At 40.9% G+C, this 21,175-nt stretch overlaps 1 protein-coding gene across 2 annotated transcripts in view; it reads right to left on the bottom strand.

Annotated features, from left to right (window-relative positions):
* The window catches only part of PREX2 (phosphatidylinositol-3,4,5-trisphosphate dependent Rac exchange factor 2), a 201,557-nt gene that overhangs the window by 129,536 nt on the left and 50,846 nt on the right, over positions 1-21,175 (bottom strand). For both annotated transcript variants that reach the window (XR_012715440.1, XM_075270399.1), the window contains exons 4-8: positions 19,459-19,563; positions 16,473-16,574; positions 14,256-14,417; positions 10,164-10,297; positions 3,696-3,799 (exon numbers count right to left, since the gene is read on the bottom strand). Coding sequence is in view for 1 of the 2 variants with exons in the window: in XM_075270399.1 (XP_075126500.1) it covers positions 3,696-3,799; positions 10,164-10,297; positions 14,256-14,417; positions 16,473-16,574; positions 19,459-19,563 (607 nt within the window). In the remaining variant the exon portion in view is untranslated. The remainder of the gene's footprint in view (positions 1-3,695; positions 3,800-10,163; positions 10,298-14,255; positions 14,418-16,472; positions 16,575-19,458; positions 19,564-21,175) is intronic.

Raw genomic sequence — 21,175 nt, 5'->3', positions numbered from 1 at the left:
TTGCTCATTTATAAGCATCAATATGCAATTTGTATTACAGATGAAGCTCCCAGAGCAATAAAAAAGTTAATAAAGTCGCAGCAGAGCCATATTTCCAATTATTAATACATCAATAAATCTGTGGCTTTACTAGCAGCTGCATAAAGTGAAATAAATTGTACGGTGTAAGTACAGCAATTAAACATCTCTGGTTATTAAACCGCACGCGTTCTGCTACAGGTGAGAAATTGTGTTTATTTGCAGGGTTATTTATGTTATCATAACGCGTTTTTATTAATACAAAAATATACAAAAATGGCATTACAAATGTCATTTTTGTATAATAGACAGTACACACTGGAATGAGATGGATGGTCAATTCGATTATTGAAATTTATTTACTTTTATTTATTTTTTAATTTGATTTGTTATTGTCCCTTTGGAATGGTTGAGTTGATCATGATGTAAAGTGCTGTTTGAGCTTACACATCGCTCTCTCTTTCACCCCCATCCTCCTGTGCTTTTTTTTTTTTTTTTGTAGATTGTGAGCCCCACATAGGGCTCACAAAGTACATTTTCCCTATCAGTATGTCTTTGGCATATGGGAGGAAATCCATGCAAACATGGAGAGAACATACAAACTCCTTGTAGATGTCGTTCCTGGCAGTATTCCGCAAGGCTGCAGTGCTAACCACTGAGCCACCGTGTTACCCCCTGCTTCTTTGTAGTTCTGCCACATCTCCACACAACTGGCGCACACCGCGTAGGTCCAGTTCAAATCTGCACTGGGGTCATCCGTTCCCCTCTCTGCATGAAAAATGCAGAGAGAAAAGTGCTGCAAGTGGACTCTCCAAAGGGAAACCCATGCGGAGATGTTAACTGGACCTTACATTGGTATTGTGATGTCATTTGATCCTGGTGGCGTATTCAAGCCTTTGTTTGTTCCCAATTTACTCTGTATTGTTCTTTCCCTACTGCTCAACCACACACTGCTGCAGCAAAGTTCTGAGCTCTGTTGCAATGCAGCTTGTCCTGATGTGCCCAGCAAGGTTTTCTCTGTAAACCCAGCCGCCAGCATTCTCATTAAATGCTTTGGTATCAGTGTACTGTTCACTTAAAATGGCCTGTTTGGTCCTTTGTTTCTGCAAATCCTGCCTCAAACTACTTTGTTGCCACTATTCTTCAAAGTATTTTTTTAACTGTGTTTCACCACATTGCTTCTGACACTTAGTAGTGTGTCATTGTCTGTGAACTACCTAACTCCTGGCTGTTACCAGGGGCGTAATTTGAGGGGTGCAGAGGGTGCACTCCACTGGGGCACAGGAGCCGTAGGGGCCCATGAGCACTGGCATCAGTATTGAGATTTCAGCTTCCACCTGGCCCATAAACCAAGGAGACCCACAAATTACCCTAACCGCACTAAAGATGATTAAACTCCTTAGCTCCCATTACCATCACTACCAAGAATTCACTGTACGGACGAGGTAGGGGTCCCCGGACAAAAGATTGTACCCAGGCCCAAAAGACTATAGTTACGCCACTGGCTGTTACTAACTATATCCCTGCCTTCACCATTGAACACTATGTTAGAACTGACAGATGTACAGCTTCCTGAATTGCATTCCTGGTGAGGACCCTTGAATCTGTTCTAGATAATATCATTGTACAGTGTTCATGTTCCTTTGCATTGACCTTATTTCAGGTCTGAGATCATATTCCCACTCCAGGCTGCATTCCTGGTTTCCATGTTCATGGTTCAATCTCCTGGTCCTTTTCTAGACTCCTGGCTTTATGGCCCTGTTCCACATTCCATGTTCAGTCTTTGTTTTTAGACTGTCTTTACTTCTGCATTTGGCTGACTATTCTGGGGACATATGCATATTCTTCCCATGTTCCCTTGCAGTGGAGCAACTATGGCTGTATAAGTCTCCACACACCTGAGAAGGTGGTCTCTCCCTAAGGATGGACGTTATCCCCATAATCTATTCTGGGGACTGCAACCTTTGTTCTGCAGTAAAATCCACACCATGTGGAGGTAAAAACTAGGGAATTCACCAGGCTCTGTACCCTAGTCTGACCAGTGCATAACCAACTTCAATCAAGAACAATGTGTTTTTGGATCATAGAGCAAAGAGATAACATTTATTTGTAACAAGGAGAGGTTTTCTTCAGAGTGTTTTTCACATATACAAGATGTAGTTTCCTTCCAGTGTAGTATCGAAAAGATGGAATGAGACTGATGCTAGAACAAATACAGAATATTCTATGGTATTTGCATGATAATAGAAGCTTCTGTAGTGTGATATGACAGTGGACATGTCCATGAGCCAGGTCAAAAAAACTTTTACCTGCAGCATTTTCTGTAGGGCTCCTAGATTAGTTTGGCCCATGCCTGGATTGCTGCATAGACATTAGATGCTACCATTCGGGCATCAGTTATTCTACAGCTTGTCTGTACCACGTTGGTAGGACACTACAATTAAGGGTATGTATATGTGAACCAGTGCCGTAACTAGGAATGGATGGGCCCCCAGGCGAACATTTTATATACCATGCCTGGCATACACACACAATTAGTGGCCCCTGCACACACTATATGCACCATAGTGGCCCCTACAAACACTTTTATGCCCCATAGTGGCCCCTGCACACAGTATTATACCCCATAGTGGCCTTTTCACATAGTATTATGCCCTATTATGGACCACCCATGATGAAATATTAGAGTATAATGATCGGAAACTCAGGGGAGAATACAAACATAAAAAACTGTGTTACTTTCCTCTCCCTGGCTCCGACGCACTTCCTGTTACTTTGAGCCTCCTTCATTATTAGACCAGACGTTACGTGAGCCAGGCATGCATCGTAATACATAATGATGTCAACCTGGCCCAGGGTGATGTCTAGGATGTCACCAAGGAGGCCCGAAGCCTGATAGGGTGCAGGAGAGTTACGTAACAGTGTTTTTTATGTTTCTCACCTCCCCTGGGCCTCCAATCATTATAATGATAGCAGTGTTTGTCGGGTTCACAGCCACCAGCAGAATAGGAAGCGCAGTCGGTCATGAGCAAGAGCGAGGATCGGTAAATAATTAAGGCCCGTTACCTGCTAGTGTTACAAAAAAAATCAAAAACATCAGGGGCCTGCTGGACGCAATAAGGTCCTGGGGCCCTGTGGCAGCCGCTCCCACTGCTACTGCAATGTTTACGCCACTGATGTGAACACAACCTTATAATTACATTCATATATAACCAAAGTATATCCTTGTGTGATGCTCATATTTACTAATAGTCAAATATAACCAAGTCAAAAAAGTTGATCTCAAAGTAGATGTGCAAGAATGCTCCATGATGCGGCAAAATGTAAGTTTGGAGTTACAACTCCAATAGTAAATGTGCCCTATTGTGTTTACATTAATAGAATCTGAGTATTCTGATAAAGAATGTGTGAGTATGATATCGTTATATACATACAGTACTAAATATACATGTAAACATCTATCTATGTTTTGGATAGATAGATAGATAGATAGATAGATAGATAGATAGATAGATAGATAGATAGATATGGATAAATATGTATAGATAGATGATAGAGAATGGAGAGAACTGATTTAGACATGGAACCATCTTTATTCACTTGTCAGCTTGCACAGTGGGAATTGGTTGGTTTATCAGTACTGACAATCATTTTGCTGGGATTATTTATATACACACCTGTTCCGTCATCTACATTCTCAACCTCCATCACTTCTGTGTTAATCCGGCCTCGGAAGAGATAGCGGAGCCCATCTGTGGATGCTTTGCTGTTCTTCAATCGCCTTCAAATGAAACAAAATCTAAGTTAATTGCTGTTATAGAGACTAGTGCACACATCTCCACTTATTACCACTTATGTATAATTGTACTAGTAAATTACACCTAAAATTACTGCTATCCGTGCTTTCAATGTGTCGGAATGAAGTTATAATCCACCAACATTGTGCTATCAAGGTGCTATCAATACCTCTCTTGGTCAGAATGTAACTTGACTTTGTTCATATCTGGTCATTGAGCAGGAATTCAAGCCATGCCAGATCCATCAGGCCATGGACATCAATGGCATCTCACAGACCCATTTCAGTGTCAGACTGCAGGGCCTGGGAGCCCTCCATATGAAAGTTGTTCCAGGGGTCCACCCAACAGCATCTTGCTAATAGCCTACACGACGGCTCCTTCATATGTGCTGACTATCCAGCGTTAATGAGTATGTTCCCAGTAAAGTCATCCTCTATAGTAATGTACACCCCCACAATATCCATGGTCGGTACATGCACAGTACTGTATGAGGAATAACATGGCCATGGAGCACTACACACATATGCAAGATTATAGTGAGAGAGCTGTGATGCAGACATAGGACACAGGGCTGCCTACAGGAATTTTGACCCTCCCACAGTATAATGTTCTACATGGTATATAATGCTCCAAAGTTCCCTCCACAGTATAACATACTCCCCTGAGCCCCCCCATAGTGGCTCCACACAGTATAATATGCTGCTCAGAGCCCCACCACAGTATAATGCTTCACATGGTATATAATGATCCACAGTGCCCACCACAGTATAAAACACTCCCCTGGGCCCCCTACAGTGGCCTCACATGGTATATAATGCTCCACAGTGGCCCCACACAGTATAAAATGCAACACTGAGCCCCCTATAGTGTCCCCACATGGTATATAAAATGTCACACAGTATAATATGCTCTCTAGTATAATATGCCCCCCAGAGCACCCAGACAATATAAAGCTCCCAGAGACACTACACAGTATAATACCCATTGGTGGGTCCACAAAGTATAATATTCTCCCCAGACCCCCCCCCCCCACACACACACACACACTACAGTATAATGCTCCAAAGTGGTCCTTACACAATATAATATGCTCTACAGTGCAGAAGAATAATTCTCACAGTATAATAGGCTCCCCAAACTGCCCCTCCGATGTAAAGCTCCACAGTGACCACACACAGTATAACACTCCACATTGGCCCCACACAATATAATACAGTCCTATGAAAAAGTTTGGGCACCCCTATTAATCTTAATCATTTTTAGTTCTAAATATTTTGGTATTTGCAACAGCCATTTCAGTTTGATATATCTAATAACTGATGGACACAGTAATATTTCAGGATTGAAATGAGGTTTATTGTACTAACAGAAAATGTGCAATATGCATTAAACCAAAATTTAACCGGTGCAAAAGTATGGACACCTCAACAGAAAAGTGACATTAATATTTAGTAGATCCTCCTTTTGCAAAGATAACAGCCTCTAGTCGCTTCCTGTAGCTTTTAATCAGTTCCTGGATCCTGGATAAAGGTATTTTGGACAAACAATTCAAGTTCAGTTAAGTTAGATGGTCGCCGAGCATGGACAGCCCGCTTCAAATCATCCCACAGATGTTCAATGATATTCAGGTCTGGGGACTGGGATGGCCATTCCAGAACATTGTAATTGTTCCTCTGCATGAATGCCTGAGGATTTGGAGCGGTGTTTTGGATCATTGTCTTGCTGAAATATCCATCCCTGGCGTAACTTCAACTTCGTCACTGATTCTTGAACATTATTCTCAAGAATCTGCTGATACTGAGTGGAATCCATGCGACTCTCAACTTTAACAAGATTCCCGATGCCGGCATTGGCCACACAGCCCCAAAGCATGATGGAACCTCCACCAAATTTTACAGTGGGTAGCATGTGTTTTTCTTGGAATGCTGTTTCTTTTTGGACGCCATGCATAACGCCTTTTTTTATAACCAAACAACTCAATTTTTGTTTCCAAAATGAAGCTGCCTTGTCCAAATGTGCTTTTTCATACCTCAGGCAACTCTATTTGTGGCGTACGTGCAGAAACGGCTTCTTTCTCATCACTCTCCCATACAGCTTCTATTTGTGCAAAGTGCGCTGTATAGTTGACCGATGCACAGTGACACCATCTGCAGCAAGATGATGCTGCAGCTCTTTGGAGGTGGTCTGTGGATTGTCCTTGACTGTTCTCACCATTCTTCTTCTCTGCCTTTCTGATATTTTTCTTGGCCTGCCACTTCTGGGCTTAACAAGAACTGTCCCTGTGGTCTTCCATTTCCTTACTATGTTCCTCACAGTGGAAACTGACAGGTTAAATCTCTGAGACAACGTTTTGTATCCTTCCCCTGAACAACTATGTTGAACAATCTTTGTTTTCAGATCATTTGAGAGCGGGCTGTCCATGTTCGGCGACCATCAAACTTAACTGAACTTGAATTGTTTTGTAGAAAGAAATGGTCCAAAATACCTTCATCCAGGATCCAGGAACTGATTAAAAGCTACAGGAAGCGACTAGAGGCTGTTATCTTTGCAAAAGGAGGATCTACTAAATATTAATGTCACTTTTCTGTTGAGGTGCCCATATTTTTGCACCGGTCAAATTTTGGTTTAATGCATATTGCGCATTTTCTGTTAGTACAATAAACCTCATTTCAATCCTGAAATATTACTGTGTCCATCAGTTATTAGATATATCAAACTGAAATGGCTGTTGCAAACACCAAAATATTTAGAACTAAAAATGATTAAGATTAATAGGGGTGCCCAAACTTTTTCATAGGACTGTATGCTCCCTACAGTGCCCCCAAGTATAATATGCTCCACAGTGGTCCCACATAGTATAATATACTCCACAGAGGCCCCTGGGGAGTGTATTATACTGGGTTCCTTTCCATTATCAACATGGCTGAGCCTGAATCCGAGTTCCAGAGTCATCAGGCTCTGGATCCAAGGGGTCTCCTTTGGGAATGGGGTCCCAGGGCAATTTACCAGTCTGCCCACCTCCCCTGATGCTGGCCCTGGCTAAAGGTACAGGGCCCCCCGGGAATTCAATGATACCCCAGTGGGTCAGTCCAAGTCTGGACCTAAGTGACTTATAATTGCTCCACCAGTTCATGCTGAAGTGAACATCATTTTACATGAAGCACTAGTAGAAGATGCTAATATGGTCCAATTGGGTGGCCCCCGGGTACTTAATCTCTTGGGGGGCTGTGGGCATCCAAATTTCTCAACAAATTTAACAAGTGTAGGTCACTTAGAAGAGGATTGCAATGCATTAGAATATTACATGCACAACTGCAAGTAGTCTTCTCAAAAATGAATGGGGTAAAATCCTAATGTGGGCAGTACATACCTACTCCTGGTATAGCAAAGGAACCTGTGGTGCTTTCACAGTTAAATCCACCTCTCTACATGTACCCCATGACCGTTAAAAATAAAATTGCCTTCAGCTACATTCGTCTGATCCCTGGGTTTGGCAGCATCCTGGCTGCATGTTGTATGTATTGCATGCATAGATACACATAGATCTATAGAATATTTTAGCCTTTGACTTATAACTTGGAACCAAGAAAGTTTTCATATTTTGTTTGTATTTGCAATCTAGAGATGTTATTTTACATAATTGCTGATTTTTCACCATGGTGACATTGTCAGGGTAACTTATACACACAACATAGGAGAGGGCAGTATATCTCATGTTGCTTGGACATTACCGTCAGCGACTTTACTTGCTATCAGTATTCCTTGTTTCCCTAAGGAAACACAGGAATGTAGATTATTTATCTAAAGAGAAGGAGAGGGCCAAATGCACAAATGCAAACAATTTACATAACTCTAGAGACTTCCACACGACTTCCTCAATGTCATAGCCTTCTGGATACTATATTTGGAATTATAGATGCAACAGGTTACCAGATCCGTTTGCTAGGTTTTTCGTCACACGGGGCAAAGGTTCATTTCACTGCCTTTACTCTGTATCTAAATATAGAAAACTGGTATGTTGGCGCTCCTCTGACAGCCAATCGGGGTACATACACCAATTGCCCCCTCCCTCCAGCTACACCCTTGGGTTACAGATGTCGGTGTGAATTGTAACCTCATTAATGTTTTATTAACTATTTTATAATCTGGTTGAAAGTTAGAAAACTTTTTATCTGCATTGTCAAGATGAATATGTCCTCCATTTTTTTTTTTAAATAGAATTCTTCATTGGCTGGTTTTTGTCACATCTATAACATTTTCCATGTAACAGCTCTGCGGACAAATAACGTTTAGTTCATAATCTGCTTGGAGATTCTTGAACCTCAGGTTCTCCGATCTTGAGTTCGGCTAATGTTAATGCTCCAAAGTTCCCCATACTCTAGATGTCTGAGTATACATGTGCAGAGAGGAAGGAGATAGACAACTCTGGTGGCTGGTTATGTCCATTTGGTTAAAAGTCAACTACACATTCGACAGAAGGCCTCTCCCGCTGAGGCCTGGTTCAGATCTGCGTCAGTAATCCATTTCTGGAAGTCTGCATGGGGACCCCCCGAACAGACTACTGAACGCATTGACAAGTAGTGTGCAGTGAAAGCACATGGACCCCATAGCTCAAACCTACCTTGGTCTAATGTGTATGACCTGCTTGAGTGACAATGACTGACAGTGAGAGCTTGCTGCAACATGATATCACAGAACAGAACATAAGCCATAAGAAGTCAATGAAAGAATCAAGTGAACACTCTGCATCGCAGTGTTGTTAAAGTGTTACGTATGAAGGAAAACTCTGCTGAATCTATCATTCCTACAGATAAAACACTCATTTGTTGTTGTCATTGGGAATTGCAGTAGTCAGGAAAATTGTAGCATTATGTGGCACTCATTGAAATGGTTCCTGTGGTTCAGAGGAGGGGTACTCTACAATGGCTCTACAACAGAGGTGGTTTGTGAGTGGCTGCCTGATACCCTGGTGTTCATATTACTTGTATTTATGGACAACCTGTTGTTTTCAAGGATTCTGGTATATGAAACTTATAATATATCCTCAAATGAAGTAACACACATGCAGATATGAATAAATATTAGCTAATCTACAACAGTTATGTCGCCTATAGCTTCAAAGCAGGTACTGAAGTATAGTAGTAGACGTAGTGCATTCTAGTTCTCAACTGTAGTGCTGTAACCAGTGTAAGACTAGTCCTTGCCTCAGGCCCTGTCATTAGCCTGCAACTTGTAGGGGATTGTAGAGTTATAGGTTGGACTTTATGGACTGATGTCTTCATCCAACCTCATCTACTATGTAACTATGTATGTAACTATGTAACTTGGCTTTTTGCCTTGTCCTAGCACCCATTTAGCTGTGCGAGCCCACACAACAGTAGATCTCAGGTAGCAAGGATGTTGCAGGATGACCCAAGAAGGAAGGATCCTGGCCCACCTGACTCTGCACCCAGATATCTGACGCTAGGTTCACACTAGTGTTCGGCAGTCCGTTCTGTGGTTTCCGTCTTCTGCATGCTCTGGACCGGCCGTGAGCTGTGGTGAGCATTTTATGCTCTCCACCGCAAAACAGTTTTTAAAAAACATCGGACACAGAGTACTGCATGTCCGACTCTCTGTCCGATTTGAAAAAAAAACGATTTCGCGGCGGAGAGCATAAAATGCTCACGGCCGGACATCTTTCAAACCCATTCAAATGAATGGGTATGAAAGAGTCCTGCAGATTTACGTATCCTGCCTCTGTTTTGTGCAGGAAACAGAAACCTGCAGAACGGAGACCGGGCGCAGATGTGAACGAGCCCTCAGCTGCATAATGTGTCTACAGTATTAAAAAAAGTGTTTTTGTAAATAATTTACCCAGTATATTATACTGATGCACAGCTTGGATGAGACGCTGCATGAAGAGTATCTGTGTGAAGTACAGTAAGTGTACGGTGTCATGCCACCAGGTTCAGGGGCTCACCAGCGCATTCACTTGCCCACCTGTGGACCAGCCTGAGCCTTGATAGATGACCACATTTGGGTATAAGATTCTATGGTGGCTCAGCACTTGGTACCTGGATTAAACCTTAGTGTAGGCCCACACCCAGCAAAAACTGTACAGGAAGAGAATTTCACCCAATGTGCCCAATAATGTACGACTGAAGTCATTACCCAATACCACATTATATAGTTATATAAAAAGCTATATATAGTTATATAAAAATGTTCACAAATGTTCATTTAGATGAGCCCAGGCATTGCACATTACACACCTAAAGGGTTAATAAGGGCTTAAAAGTCCATTAAACGTCCTTAAAACGTATATTGAACATTCAGAATCTTTTCACGCTGTTTGCTAAGACTTACCGATGTTTTCTTTTGCAGTACACTAAAAGGTTATCAAAGAGAAAGAAAATCCGCTCTTGGATATTCCCAGAGGAAATTTTTAAAAGGACTCCCTGCATCAGCATTTCAGTGCAAGTGTCTGTTATGCTGGACCCCTAAGAATGCAGACAAAAAGAAAGAAAACATATTAGCGACTGAATAGTACCGCCATTCTTCTATCAGTAAATGGTATTTTTATCGTGGCAATCGGGACAACCAAACAGAAAATAAAAGATTTGGCAGGCGGCGAGCTCTCCCGGAACGTCACTCATCTCTTTGTTATCGTTTTGCACGCTTATAAGAAGAGGCGTCTGACAATGCTTCATCTGAATAATAAACGCTGCAAATGGCAACAATAGCATAAACCAGATAATACAGCGGAACAATATGGCAGGAATAAAACATCACTCCTGGGATTAAAAATGGATTAATATCATGGCAGGAATTCATTTGATCCTTTTCATTAATTTATTAGCAGTCGGTGACATTATTTTCATACAAAAAACAAATATAGATAACACTTCTGCACCAAAAATTTAAAGGGGTTTTACGGAGTCACTATATTGGTGGCGTAATGTTAAAATAGGCCATCAATATCCGATTGGTGGGGTGTGTGAATTTTGGTACCCCTGCTGATCAGCTGCTTAAAGAAGTTCTGTGCCTGACCACGTGCTATCTACTTAACCCGGTATACTGTAGTTTCTCTGGGGTTGGGGTTGCCATGTTATGCAATGTTACCACCAACTTGGTTAGTATACCCCAATTTTCATCAACAATAAAAGGGCTTATATCTTTGGAATGGCTGTACGGATTTGAGTACACTAAACACCATAATGTTCAGGGTCACGGCACCAATCAAATGATGTAAGTTTTTTGGGGCATTCACGCGGAGTAAAGTGGCGCTGATAAAAAGACTCCCATTGACATCAATGGGTTCTGTTTTCCGCGTGGAACACAATCCATGGGAGGCTTTTTAACCCATTGATTTCAATGTGTTTCACACAGAAAACGGATTGAAGTCAATGGGAGTCTTTTTGTCAGAACTGATTCTGCCGCAAGTTATCGTGGCAGAATCAGCGCCACTTTACTCTGTGTGAATGCCCCCTTAGGGTTTCAGACCTGGTGACAGATGCTTCTTAAGTGTACTATAGATTTGCCTTTACTTATTCTTACAACGTCAATGTGCTGAAATCCGCACTTCTTAGGAAACTAGTAAAATATTCACTTCCCACTATAGTATTATTATTGGTGGGACTCCCTTTACAGGTCAAAGTGTTTATACTATATCATAGAGGAAGGAAGAGAATTCAGTTTCCCTGCCGCTTTCCGGTCATCTCAGTGGAAGACCACAGGAGGTTCTTCCATAGGTCTTCAGCTCTAAAAGTGGAAGGCAGGAATCCTGCTTATTGCCAATAGGTACAACACATATGTAGAATCCTTCATGAATTCATTGCCAGCAAAGCCAATCCCCTATGACATCCACATGTCTACTTGGGGCACATGTCAATGACCAACTATACTTCGCATATGTTTCAATCCTAACAGAAGGAAAGAGAAATCTGTGATTTGTTTTTAATACTGCCCTTTGCAGGTAGGATATTTTGTCATTTGTCATGGAGCCGACTATGGGGGGTCTAGCACTTTGGGACCATTCGGGGAGAGAGTCTCGTATTTCAGCAGATGCCAGGATGTTCATGCTCATAAACTGTCTCGGCATATTGTTAGCAATGGGAATTTAAGCCGGGCTTTGATCCTCGGTGATTCTAAAAATAACTTCTTCTATTCCTTGTAAAGCCATGCCCCCTGTTAAACGTTTCCTTCTGGTAGGAAATCACTTTGTTTCTTCATACGACTTTCTGAAGCGCAACTGAAAAGCAGATGTTTATATAACGGAGCCTATTGTGATACAATGGTGAGGATGTATTCTGTAATGAAGTTATAGATAACACCACCGATATATGTGATGATATACACGCTCCAGGAATCCACCATGCAAATATGCATTAATAATGATGAACTGTACTAAAGCTATATTCACACGACGGTGAATAGTCGCGGTGTGACATACGTTTTTTTAATGGTCGGCAGCATTTGATTCAACGTCTGTGATTGAGAGTTAATAACCTGACTGTTATTTTGATGGTTCATTGTAACGATCCATCAAAATCTAGGTCATGTTGAATTTTTTGTGTGTTTTCGCGGATCCCTCCATATGCTGTAATGTATTGAGGATCCATGGATGTCTTTGGACTTGTGGTATAATGCAACCTGGTAAAAAAATTTAATTGCGTAACCTTCATTGACAATGGTTACAGCTATTATTGGCTGATTTAGATCATATGATACAGAACAATGACCAAAAATATCCTTTCAGACCACATGATCTAAACCAACCAATGACAGCAGTGACGCTTACTCACTAAAACTAGGTCATTGTTCTAGCTTCAATGTCTGACGCTTGGCTCACACTAGGGCCAGGTGTCCATTCTTCTTGTCCATCAGAATACCAGAAGAAAGGACAAATAGACTGCTAAAATAGAAGCCAGCGACAGGGCCTCAGGGACCCCATTGACTATTATGGGGTCTGCCTGGTGTCTGTTCTTTTTCACTAAAACTGCCAGACGAAAAAGCGCAGCTTCCAGGACTTTTCATCCAGTGAATTCAGATGGACACTGGCCAATGGAGACTCGAACGCAAACCTAACCTTAGTGTAACCTCCTGGACCACATGATCTAAGCCAACCAATTGGGTTTTTTGCAGTAGATGTGACGTGCTCAGCCATGCCTCAGTAAACTCTACCTTTTCCCTCCTCCCTTCCCAACTTGGCATTGGCAACTTAATTTGCATGTGTAATAAAACTTTGTATATCTAATATAACATTTGCATATATAAATATATATAAAACCTTTCACGAAGGTATGGTTGGACATATGTTTCAGCTACCTGGTATTGCTATGAGAGTAATCTGAAACCCAACAAAAGAAAAACGGGCTCCATAGAAGTCTATGGATGACCATATGCAGGATGTGTTTCAACCACTACAACAACCATGACATCTTTCATCTTTCATTTTACTTTTTATAATTTACTAAAAATAGTGTTTGCACCAACTGTGTGTAGTCCTTATCATTGCTATTGAGAAAATTCCAATCAAATAGTTTTACAGAGTCCTAAGACATTTCTGTGGACGGTATGAAGGTATTCCATGAATATGGGTTGACTGACCCTAGAAATGGTAACATATGGCTAGTATAAACATAATGGCATAAACATAATGTCTGGACTTTGCATATCTTGAACTTTTTACAAAATTTAGCAAAATTTCCAAAATATCTTCATGATAAAGTGTTGGGTGGCGTTTTCACAATGTGCCGAGTCTCTGGTTTCATAAAATATATGACAATATGGCACCAATATCTGTGGTGAGCCAAACCATAACCTTTGATAGAGAACTAATAAGCAGTATTAGGCCCGGTTCGGTATTCCGTTCGGGGAAACTGTTTGGAGACGGAATACGGTGCTTGAAGTACTTTTCTCTCCACATGACTCATGCGGACACCGCATGAAAAACACACGGTCCCCATTATAGTCTGCATATACTGTGTAAGCGGCCATTTTTGTTGTGGCCGCAGGCATGCGCAGTCGGCTTTGCCCTAGGCCTAAAAGTTTGAAGCCAAACCCCGGAAGAAGACACAGTGAAGACCCCGTTCCTGAAGAAGATGGAGGCGGCACTGGAGAGTTCTCAGAACTCATTTGCATACTGGCAGAAAACAAGATTTTAACCGAATGGCAGGTCAGAGAAGACATCTAAAGGTAGCAGATGAATAGCCTTTCTTAAGGCTATTCTGACGTGTTAGGGAGAAAAAGAATATCCTTAAATGCATTCAGTATTCAGCTCAGGGGGTCCCCAAGCGGAGTCCCTGAATGGAATACCGAACTCAGATATGAACCAGGCCCCAGTCGTAATAATATCTGAAGCTTGTACCTTTATTTGTGTTGGTCTAGGAGCTGGTGGAGGAGAATCCGTGACTTTCTACGGTGTAACACTGGTAATGCTATTAGCACATGACTCACCTCCCATCCCTCTATATGGCTCTGCCATTCCTCCAGCACTTCTAACTTTTCCATCTGTCTCTTGGCCTCATTAATGTTGGAGCACACCGCCTTCATAGCCTGTAGAGCCTCCACGACAGACGTGTGATCCCTGTGTCTCTTCGGAGTCCTCTTCAGTAACTCCTGTTGGGAAATTGCCGAGAACATTACTTTCTACATTTCTAGTTGTGACCTTTACTGCACTTCATTTTGTATCATTTTCTTGTACTCCAGAATTCTTATATTCTGGTGCTCGAAGGTCTATTATAACACTGAAAAATGTTCTGCAATGTAAGTCTGGAGATAGGACATCGAATTATTATGGTCTGGCACATCGTGAGTCGTGACCGAATCTTATTCACCTCCAGATTATTGGATGAAACTTTGTGAATGTTATTTTATATACATCACCTACTGTATATTTCTAGATGAAATACAAAAACATCTGGTAAGAAGATGGGAATGATACAGTATGTGTGAGATTAATATTATTATGAGAATTGTAGCTTTTAGGCTATGATCAGACATGGCAGATATTCTGCAGATTTTATTTCTGGATTTGCAGGTGGAATAATCTGTCTCGTACTTAAGTAGCAGCAAAATGGAGGGCATTTTAACAAATCTTATCCACACACAGTAGGAAATATACAGAAATTTGTGGACCTGTACTAGAGGTTTAAAGTCGCAGCAAATCAGTTTATGTAATGTATTGGGTGCAGTCCACTATCAGATTTCTTTAAAGTTATGCAACATATACTAGACAGCTTTCTCTACGAACACCCCGACACGTGTGCTTGGCTCAGCCATGCAATGCATATGTATTGCTCAAGGAGAGGGGAGAGAGCCATTGCTGGGGTAGAAACAAGTGCCAGATTATCAGATTTACTATAATATCAGATGTTGGATTAAAAAATGTTATTTTATAAATATTATTTTACTGGTATAATGTAAATGCATTGCATTACTTATTCTAAATTATAATCCACAGCTGCATTCACAATTCTGAAGGCTCCAGAGCTGTAATCTCTGCTATTCCCTAGTATGCACAGAGCTAAATACTGGTAATCTGGGACATGTCACATTTACACCAGCAATGTACAGCAATCTGATGTAGAAATAACAATCCCACTATGTTATTATAAGAGCGTATATAAACTGATAAAGAATTAAGTCTATAAACAAGTTTAGGCTATGCTTATAAACTATTTTTTATGTCCGGTGCGTGTATGTAAATCACCCAGAATATACAACTGTATGCCATATGTTTATATATATATATATATATATATATATATATATATATATATAAAAACAATCCGATCTGTCAGCAACTTGTGTGGATGTGTCCCGAACACAAGGGACATGTCTATATTAAGCCTGGCCGTAAAAGCCTATGGATAGAGGATAAATATACTGTACTTTGTGACATATTTCCTTTAATAGTCTACTGGTATCTACCTGAATGGTCAAAATTGTATGTAATAATGTGTATATAAGCAGTACAAACAGTTACTCTCAGAGATGTACACTCATTGCAAGGTCAATATTCCATCTCAGACATGTATGACATATCCACATTAACCCATGATCACTAGGACCTCCATCTTTGGAGAGCATGGGGAGAGAATAAGGATTGTCTTAGCCCATTGCCAGGCAGATGCAGCAGCTGTACCCAGGTGAGAATATATATATATATATATATATATATATATATATATATATATATATGTGCAAAGCCTTTTTTAAGTCTATGGGAGTTCTGTACACACCTAAGCAGGCTCGTCCTTTTAGTCTCTACCTGGATACAGACACCAGATGGCCGTACCATGTTTATATCAGATATTTATGACGTCCCCTGTCCACATACCATAAATGTCCAAGACAAGAATACCCATTCACATTTATTATTTACGTTGTGTACATTTTACACAAAATAAATTCTTGAAACACATAGTCCACATGGACAAGATGTATCTCAGGGCATGCATATTAAAAAACTGAATATAAGTAGTTGTTTGCATTGATGAGATGGCACCACAATGGTCACCGCTAGATGGTATCCCTTTGTGCCAAGTCTTGCTCTGCATAATACACAGCCTGTTAAAAGAAGGGAAGTGATTGCATGAAAGAGACTTAAATATATTGAGCGACATGCTTCAGACGTCTAATAACATCCCCTAGCAACCAATGCGTACTTACTCTCAAAAGAAGTGGGTACTTGCATATTCTCTGTATTGGTGCAACTAAGTATCCTTCCAGTGGAACATCTGTGTTTTTCCGTCCACCGAGGAGCATGCAGTTCTGAAAGCACAAACACATTCGTTTTCAGGCAAGTCTTAGCCTTGTCATTCACTTTTTCCATGCTGTGATATTAAACCGTGGGCGTCTGCAATGTGTGCTCGCCGGATGCTTTCATGTTTATATGCGGTTTACTGGTCAAACAGCAAGTATTTGCTAACAAATGTTAGAAGGAATGTGTTTATCGTCTACAAGTATACTAAATGTGCATAGTTTTATTACTGTCAATGTAAAAAGCAATTGTAGCACATTCAGGTCTATTCTGCAATGAATGTATAGTAGAACATGAACTATTGCAGATTGCCTCTATACATGGACACTTTATTAGAGACATTCATCTAGTGGCCCATTGGACTGCCTTTGAACTTCAGAATCGCTGAAATTTGCTTTTGGCATGTACAGGAATCATCCACAGGTATCACAGGACCCAGGGTGTGCCAGGAAACATTCCTCCAAATACCATTACTCCACCTCCACCAGCTTGTACATTCATTCTTGCTGCTTGTTCCAAGTTCATCCCCTCCCATCAGCATGGTGCAGCACAAACCTGGATTCCTCTGACCAGGCCAGGCTTTTCACTGCTCAGTCATCCAAAGTTTGTACTCAATGGAATCTTGCATTTCATTTTCCCTTAGACAGCAACAGCATTCAAACTGGTGGCCTACTGTTATATCTCTTTCATACTAAGGCCTCATGCATGGGTCAGTATGTTAGCTGTATATCCCATGACCATGGACTGTACGTCACATGACCATAGACTGTATATCACATGACCATAGACTGTATATCACATGACCATGGACTGTATATCTCATGACCATGGACTGTACATCACATGACCATGGACTGTACATCACATGACCATGGACTGTACATCACATGACCATAGACTGTATATCACATGACCATGGACTGTATATCTCATGACCATGGACTATATATCTCATGACCATGGACTGTACATCACATGACCATGGACTGTACATCACATGACCATGGACTGTATATCACATGACCATGGACTGTATATCACATGACCGTGGACTGTATATCACATGACCATAGACTGTACATCACATGACCATGGACTGTACATCACATGACCATGGACTGTACATCACATGACCATGGACTGTATATCTCATGACCATGGACTGTATATCTCATGACCATGGACTGTATATCTCATGACCATGGACTGTACATCACATGACCATGGACTGTATATCTCATGACCATGGACTGTGCATCACATGACCATGGACTGTGCATCACATGACCATGGACTGTATATCTCATGACCGTGGACTGTATATCACATGACCATAGACTGTATATCTCATGACCATGGACTGTACATCACATGACCATGGACTGTACATCACATGACCATGGACTGTACATCACATGACCATGGACTGTGCATCACATGACCATGGACTGTATATCACATGACCATGGACTGTACATCACATGACCATGGACTGTACATCACATGACCATGGACTGTATATCTCATGACCATGGACTGTATATCTCATGACCATGGACTGTATATCACATGACCATGGATTATATATCACATGACCATAGACTGTATATCACATGATTACACCAACAGCATCTCAATACTATGTGCCTACAGCATATGATACCAAAACAATATCACATGACCATGGACTGACTTTTAGCCACTAGATATAAACAATAAATGACAGCAAGCAGAGATCTAGAAAAATGTGAATATTTGATAAAGAAAGTATATTGGAAAATTGTACAACTTTTCATTATATAAACAATAACCTTTGCCTCTAAATATTTATCTCAAACTGGACAATCCCTTCAATCATTTGCTTATTACAATATATACACAATACAGTTATACACATCTTATGTGCAGTAATACTGACAGTATGTGTCACCAAATGTAAGTTAGCAAGGAGACATATAAAAGGGAGCGTGACTGCATCATCAGACTACACTGGATTTGTTTGTAGCCGCTAACCATGGAGATACATAGGTTTGCAATAAGACCTGATTAAACATATTTCATTTCTAGAACTATTGTTATATTGATAGTTACAGCAATGGTGATGTTTGTTACTGACTAGACTGTGACTAAACACTTATTGATGCTCTTTCATCACGTACCTTTGTTATGTCTATGTCATTCACGTATTTATAGTGTGCGGTTCACCTATCCTTTGGCTATTAGTATCACTACTCTCATGACTTGTGTGGTATGTTATAATCCATATACCTGTATCAATTATTTATGACACCTATTTTGGTGATGAGATATAAAGTGTTCCTATATTGTTGCCCTGCTATGTGTTTTCTGTAGCAGGGGTGTTTCCTAGTACCGCCAGTAAATTGTTTATTTGCTTTATTGTGATTATTTAATAAACTTTGATATATTTTTGCATATTATGGCATAAACTCTTGTCTGTGTTTTTGGCTGTTATAAGACTTGAATTGAACATAAGTGGATGTAACAGGAAAGAAACATATAGGTTCTTCCTTTATATTTGCCTTCCTTTTGGATCCACTCCTGACATTAGCTACAAAAAATAGATTTCAGAATGTCTGATAAAAAAAAAAAATATTTGTTTATACAGAAAAGAAAATGAAGACTGAAACTATGAGATGAAAAGTGTCTGAAAGAACAATAATAAACCATGGCCATGTTATCATCTCCTTCCCAGGAGTCATTACAGTGCTGTAAGTAGAGAGACCATTACACATAATAGACCGCATTACATTCCCATCCTGCCATAGACTTAAGATGGAAATACTCTGAATACACTAGCGAAATAAATTGAAATCACCTACACAAGAGATCAGCCCATAATATAGCAAAGTGAGTATCAGGATCAGAACTCCTTACCAGCAGAAAGGTCCGCACCGTTCTTATCTTGTTAAGTTCTAGAAGAAGTTTCTGCGCCTTTTCATGGTTGCTGCAGTATTCATCATAAATGGCAAAGCGCTCTTTCTACAATTTAGAAGGATAAAGTGAGCAAATCATAAAAAGTGTAACATTGTGTCAAGGAAGCAACGCATTACTAAAGTCACTATCTGAGAATCTGGTAAAGTGAGTCAAAGGATAAATTGTCTGCTCTGTACCCGCTACATCTTACATACTAATAAGTAACTGTAAGGTCTTCTTATATTTAGTGGGCAGGACAAGATTTGTTAATACTGACTTACATTTAGGCAGCTTAAAACTAGACCAGGCAACCATTAGATGTGTCAAATCTATCACAGGAGCTAGGCATGTAAGGCTAGGTTCACACCTGCGCCCGGTCTCTGCTTGGCGATTCCACTGGGGAGTTCACATGGAGTAACGTGCCGCGTGATGTGGCACGTATACGCCATGTGAGATTTTGAGCGCCGTATATGTTCCCATTGATTTCAATGGGAGCCAAGATAGTATATGCGGCGTTATTTTGCGGCCGTGATTTTGCGGCCGCAAAATCACGGCCGCAAAATAGCGCCGCGTATATGATCCCGGCTCCCATTGAAATCAATGGGAGCGTATCCAGTGCTCAAAATCTCACATGGCGTGTACGTGCCACATCACGCGGCACGTTACTCCGTGTGAACTCCCCCTAAAAATGCAGAGAGAAAAGTGCTGCAAACAGGACTTTTTTCTCTGCATTAGGGAGCCTTCACACGGAGTTTACGCTCCGCTCATTCTGAACGTAAACTGGATCAGAGTGAGTGGCGTAAAAAACAGATCCCATTGACTTCAATGGGTGCTGGCATACGTGCATATCACATTGAAAGCAATAGGTAAAAAAAGCCTTCCATTGATTTCAATGGGTAGCGCGCACATACCGGCAACCATTCAAGTCAATGGGATCTGTTGTTTACGCCGCTCTCTCTGAACGAGTTTACGTTCAGAATGAGCGGAGCGTAAACTCCGTGTGAAGGCTCCCTTACTATGCATTTTTGGGGTGGAAATTGGGCGGAAACTCTGCTTTTTTAAGCGGACCCACAAATGGAAACCCAAACGCAGGTGTGAATCCAGTGGAGTAACTAAGGTCTTGTGGTCACCGATGAAAACTTTTTCCGGGGCCCCCTATCCCCTCCATAGAATGAATTCTAGATAGTGGCGGTTATGGGTGCTTAGTACCCATAACTGCAATTATCATTTTGCCCCTGACCTACAGTAGTTTTAGAAGAGCTTTGACAGCACAGATTTGAAGAAATCCACCTTATATGTATTCTTAGCACAAAGCTTGTATTGGCAGGAAGATTACCTTGTTCACGTCTTGCTCTTCTGTGTGTCTTTTTACTATGTTAAGTCATTGACTAGAATTTATAATGACCAAGTAATCAAGATCTTATCTGAAAGGGATTTCCACAGCTTAATAAATGTACAGAAATCTTCTTATGAGTGTTTGCCTGCTCAGCAGATGATGTCATCCTATCTTAAAAGTATATTTTTTAATTTTCACAATCTTAGCCAGAACTGTGCAGCACAGTATTTTTATGCTACCAGGGCTTACTGTAGGTGATAGTACCAAGGTTTAGGGCTATAGTTCCTATAATTCCTTTCCCTTCTAATAGACAGTGGCTCTATTTATAGATTATTACTACCA

Source organism: Leptodactylus fuscus, chromosome 4 (genome assembly GCF_031893055.1).
Source record: "Leptodactylus fuscus isolate aLepFus1 chromosome 4, aLepFus1.hap2, whole genome shotgun sequence".
NCBI classification, from domain to species: domain Eukaryota; kingdom Metazoa; phylum Chordata; class Amphibia; order Anura; family Leptodactylidae; genus Leptodactylus; species Leptodactylus fuscus.
Note: the sequence above shows the minus strand (reverse complement) of the source record. Positions and strands in the feature narration are given on the sequence as shown.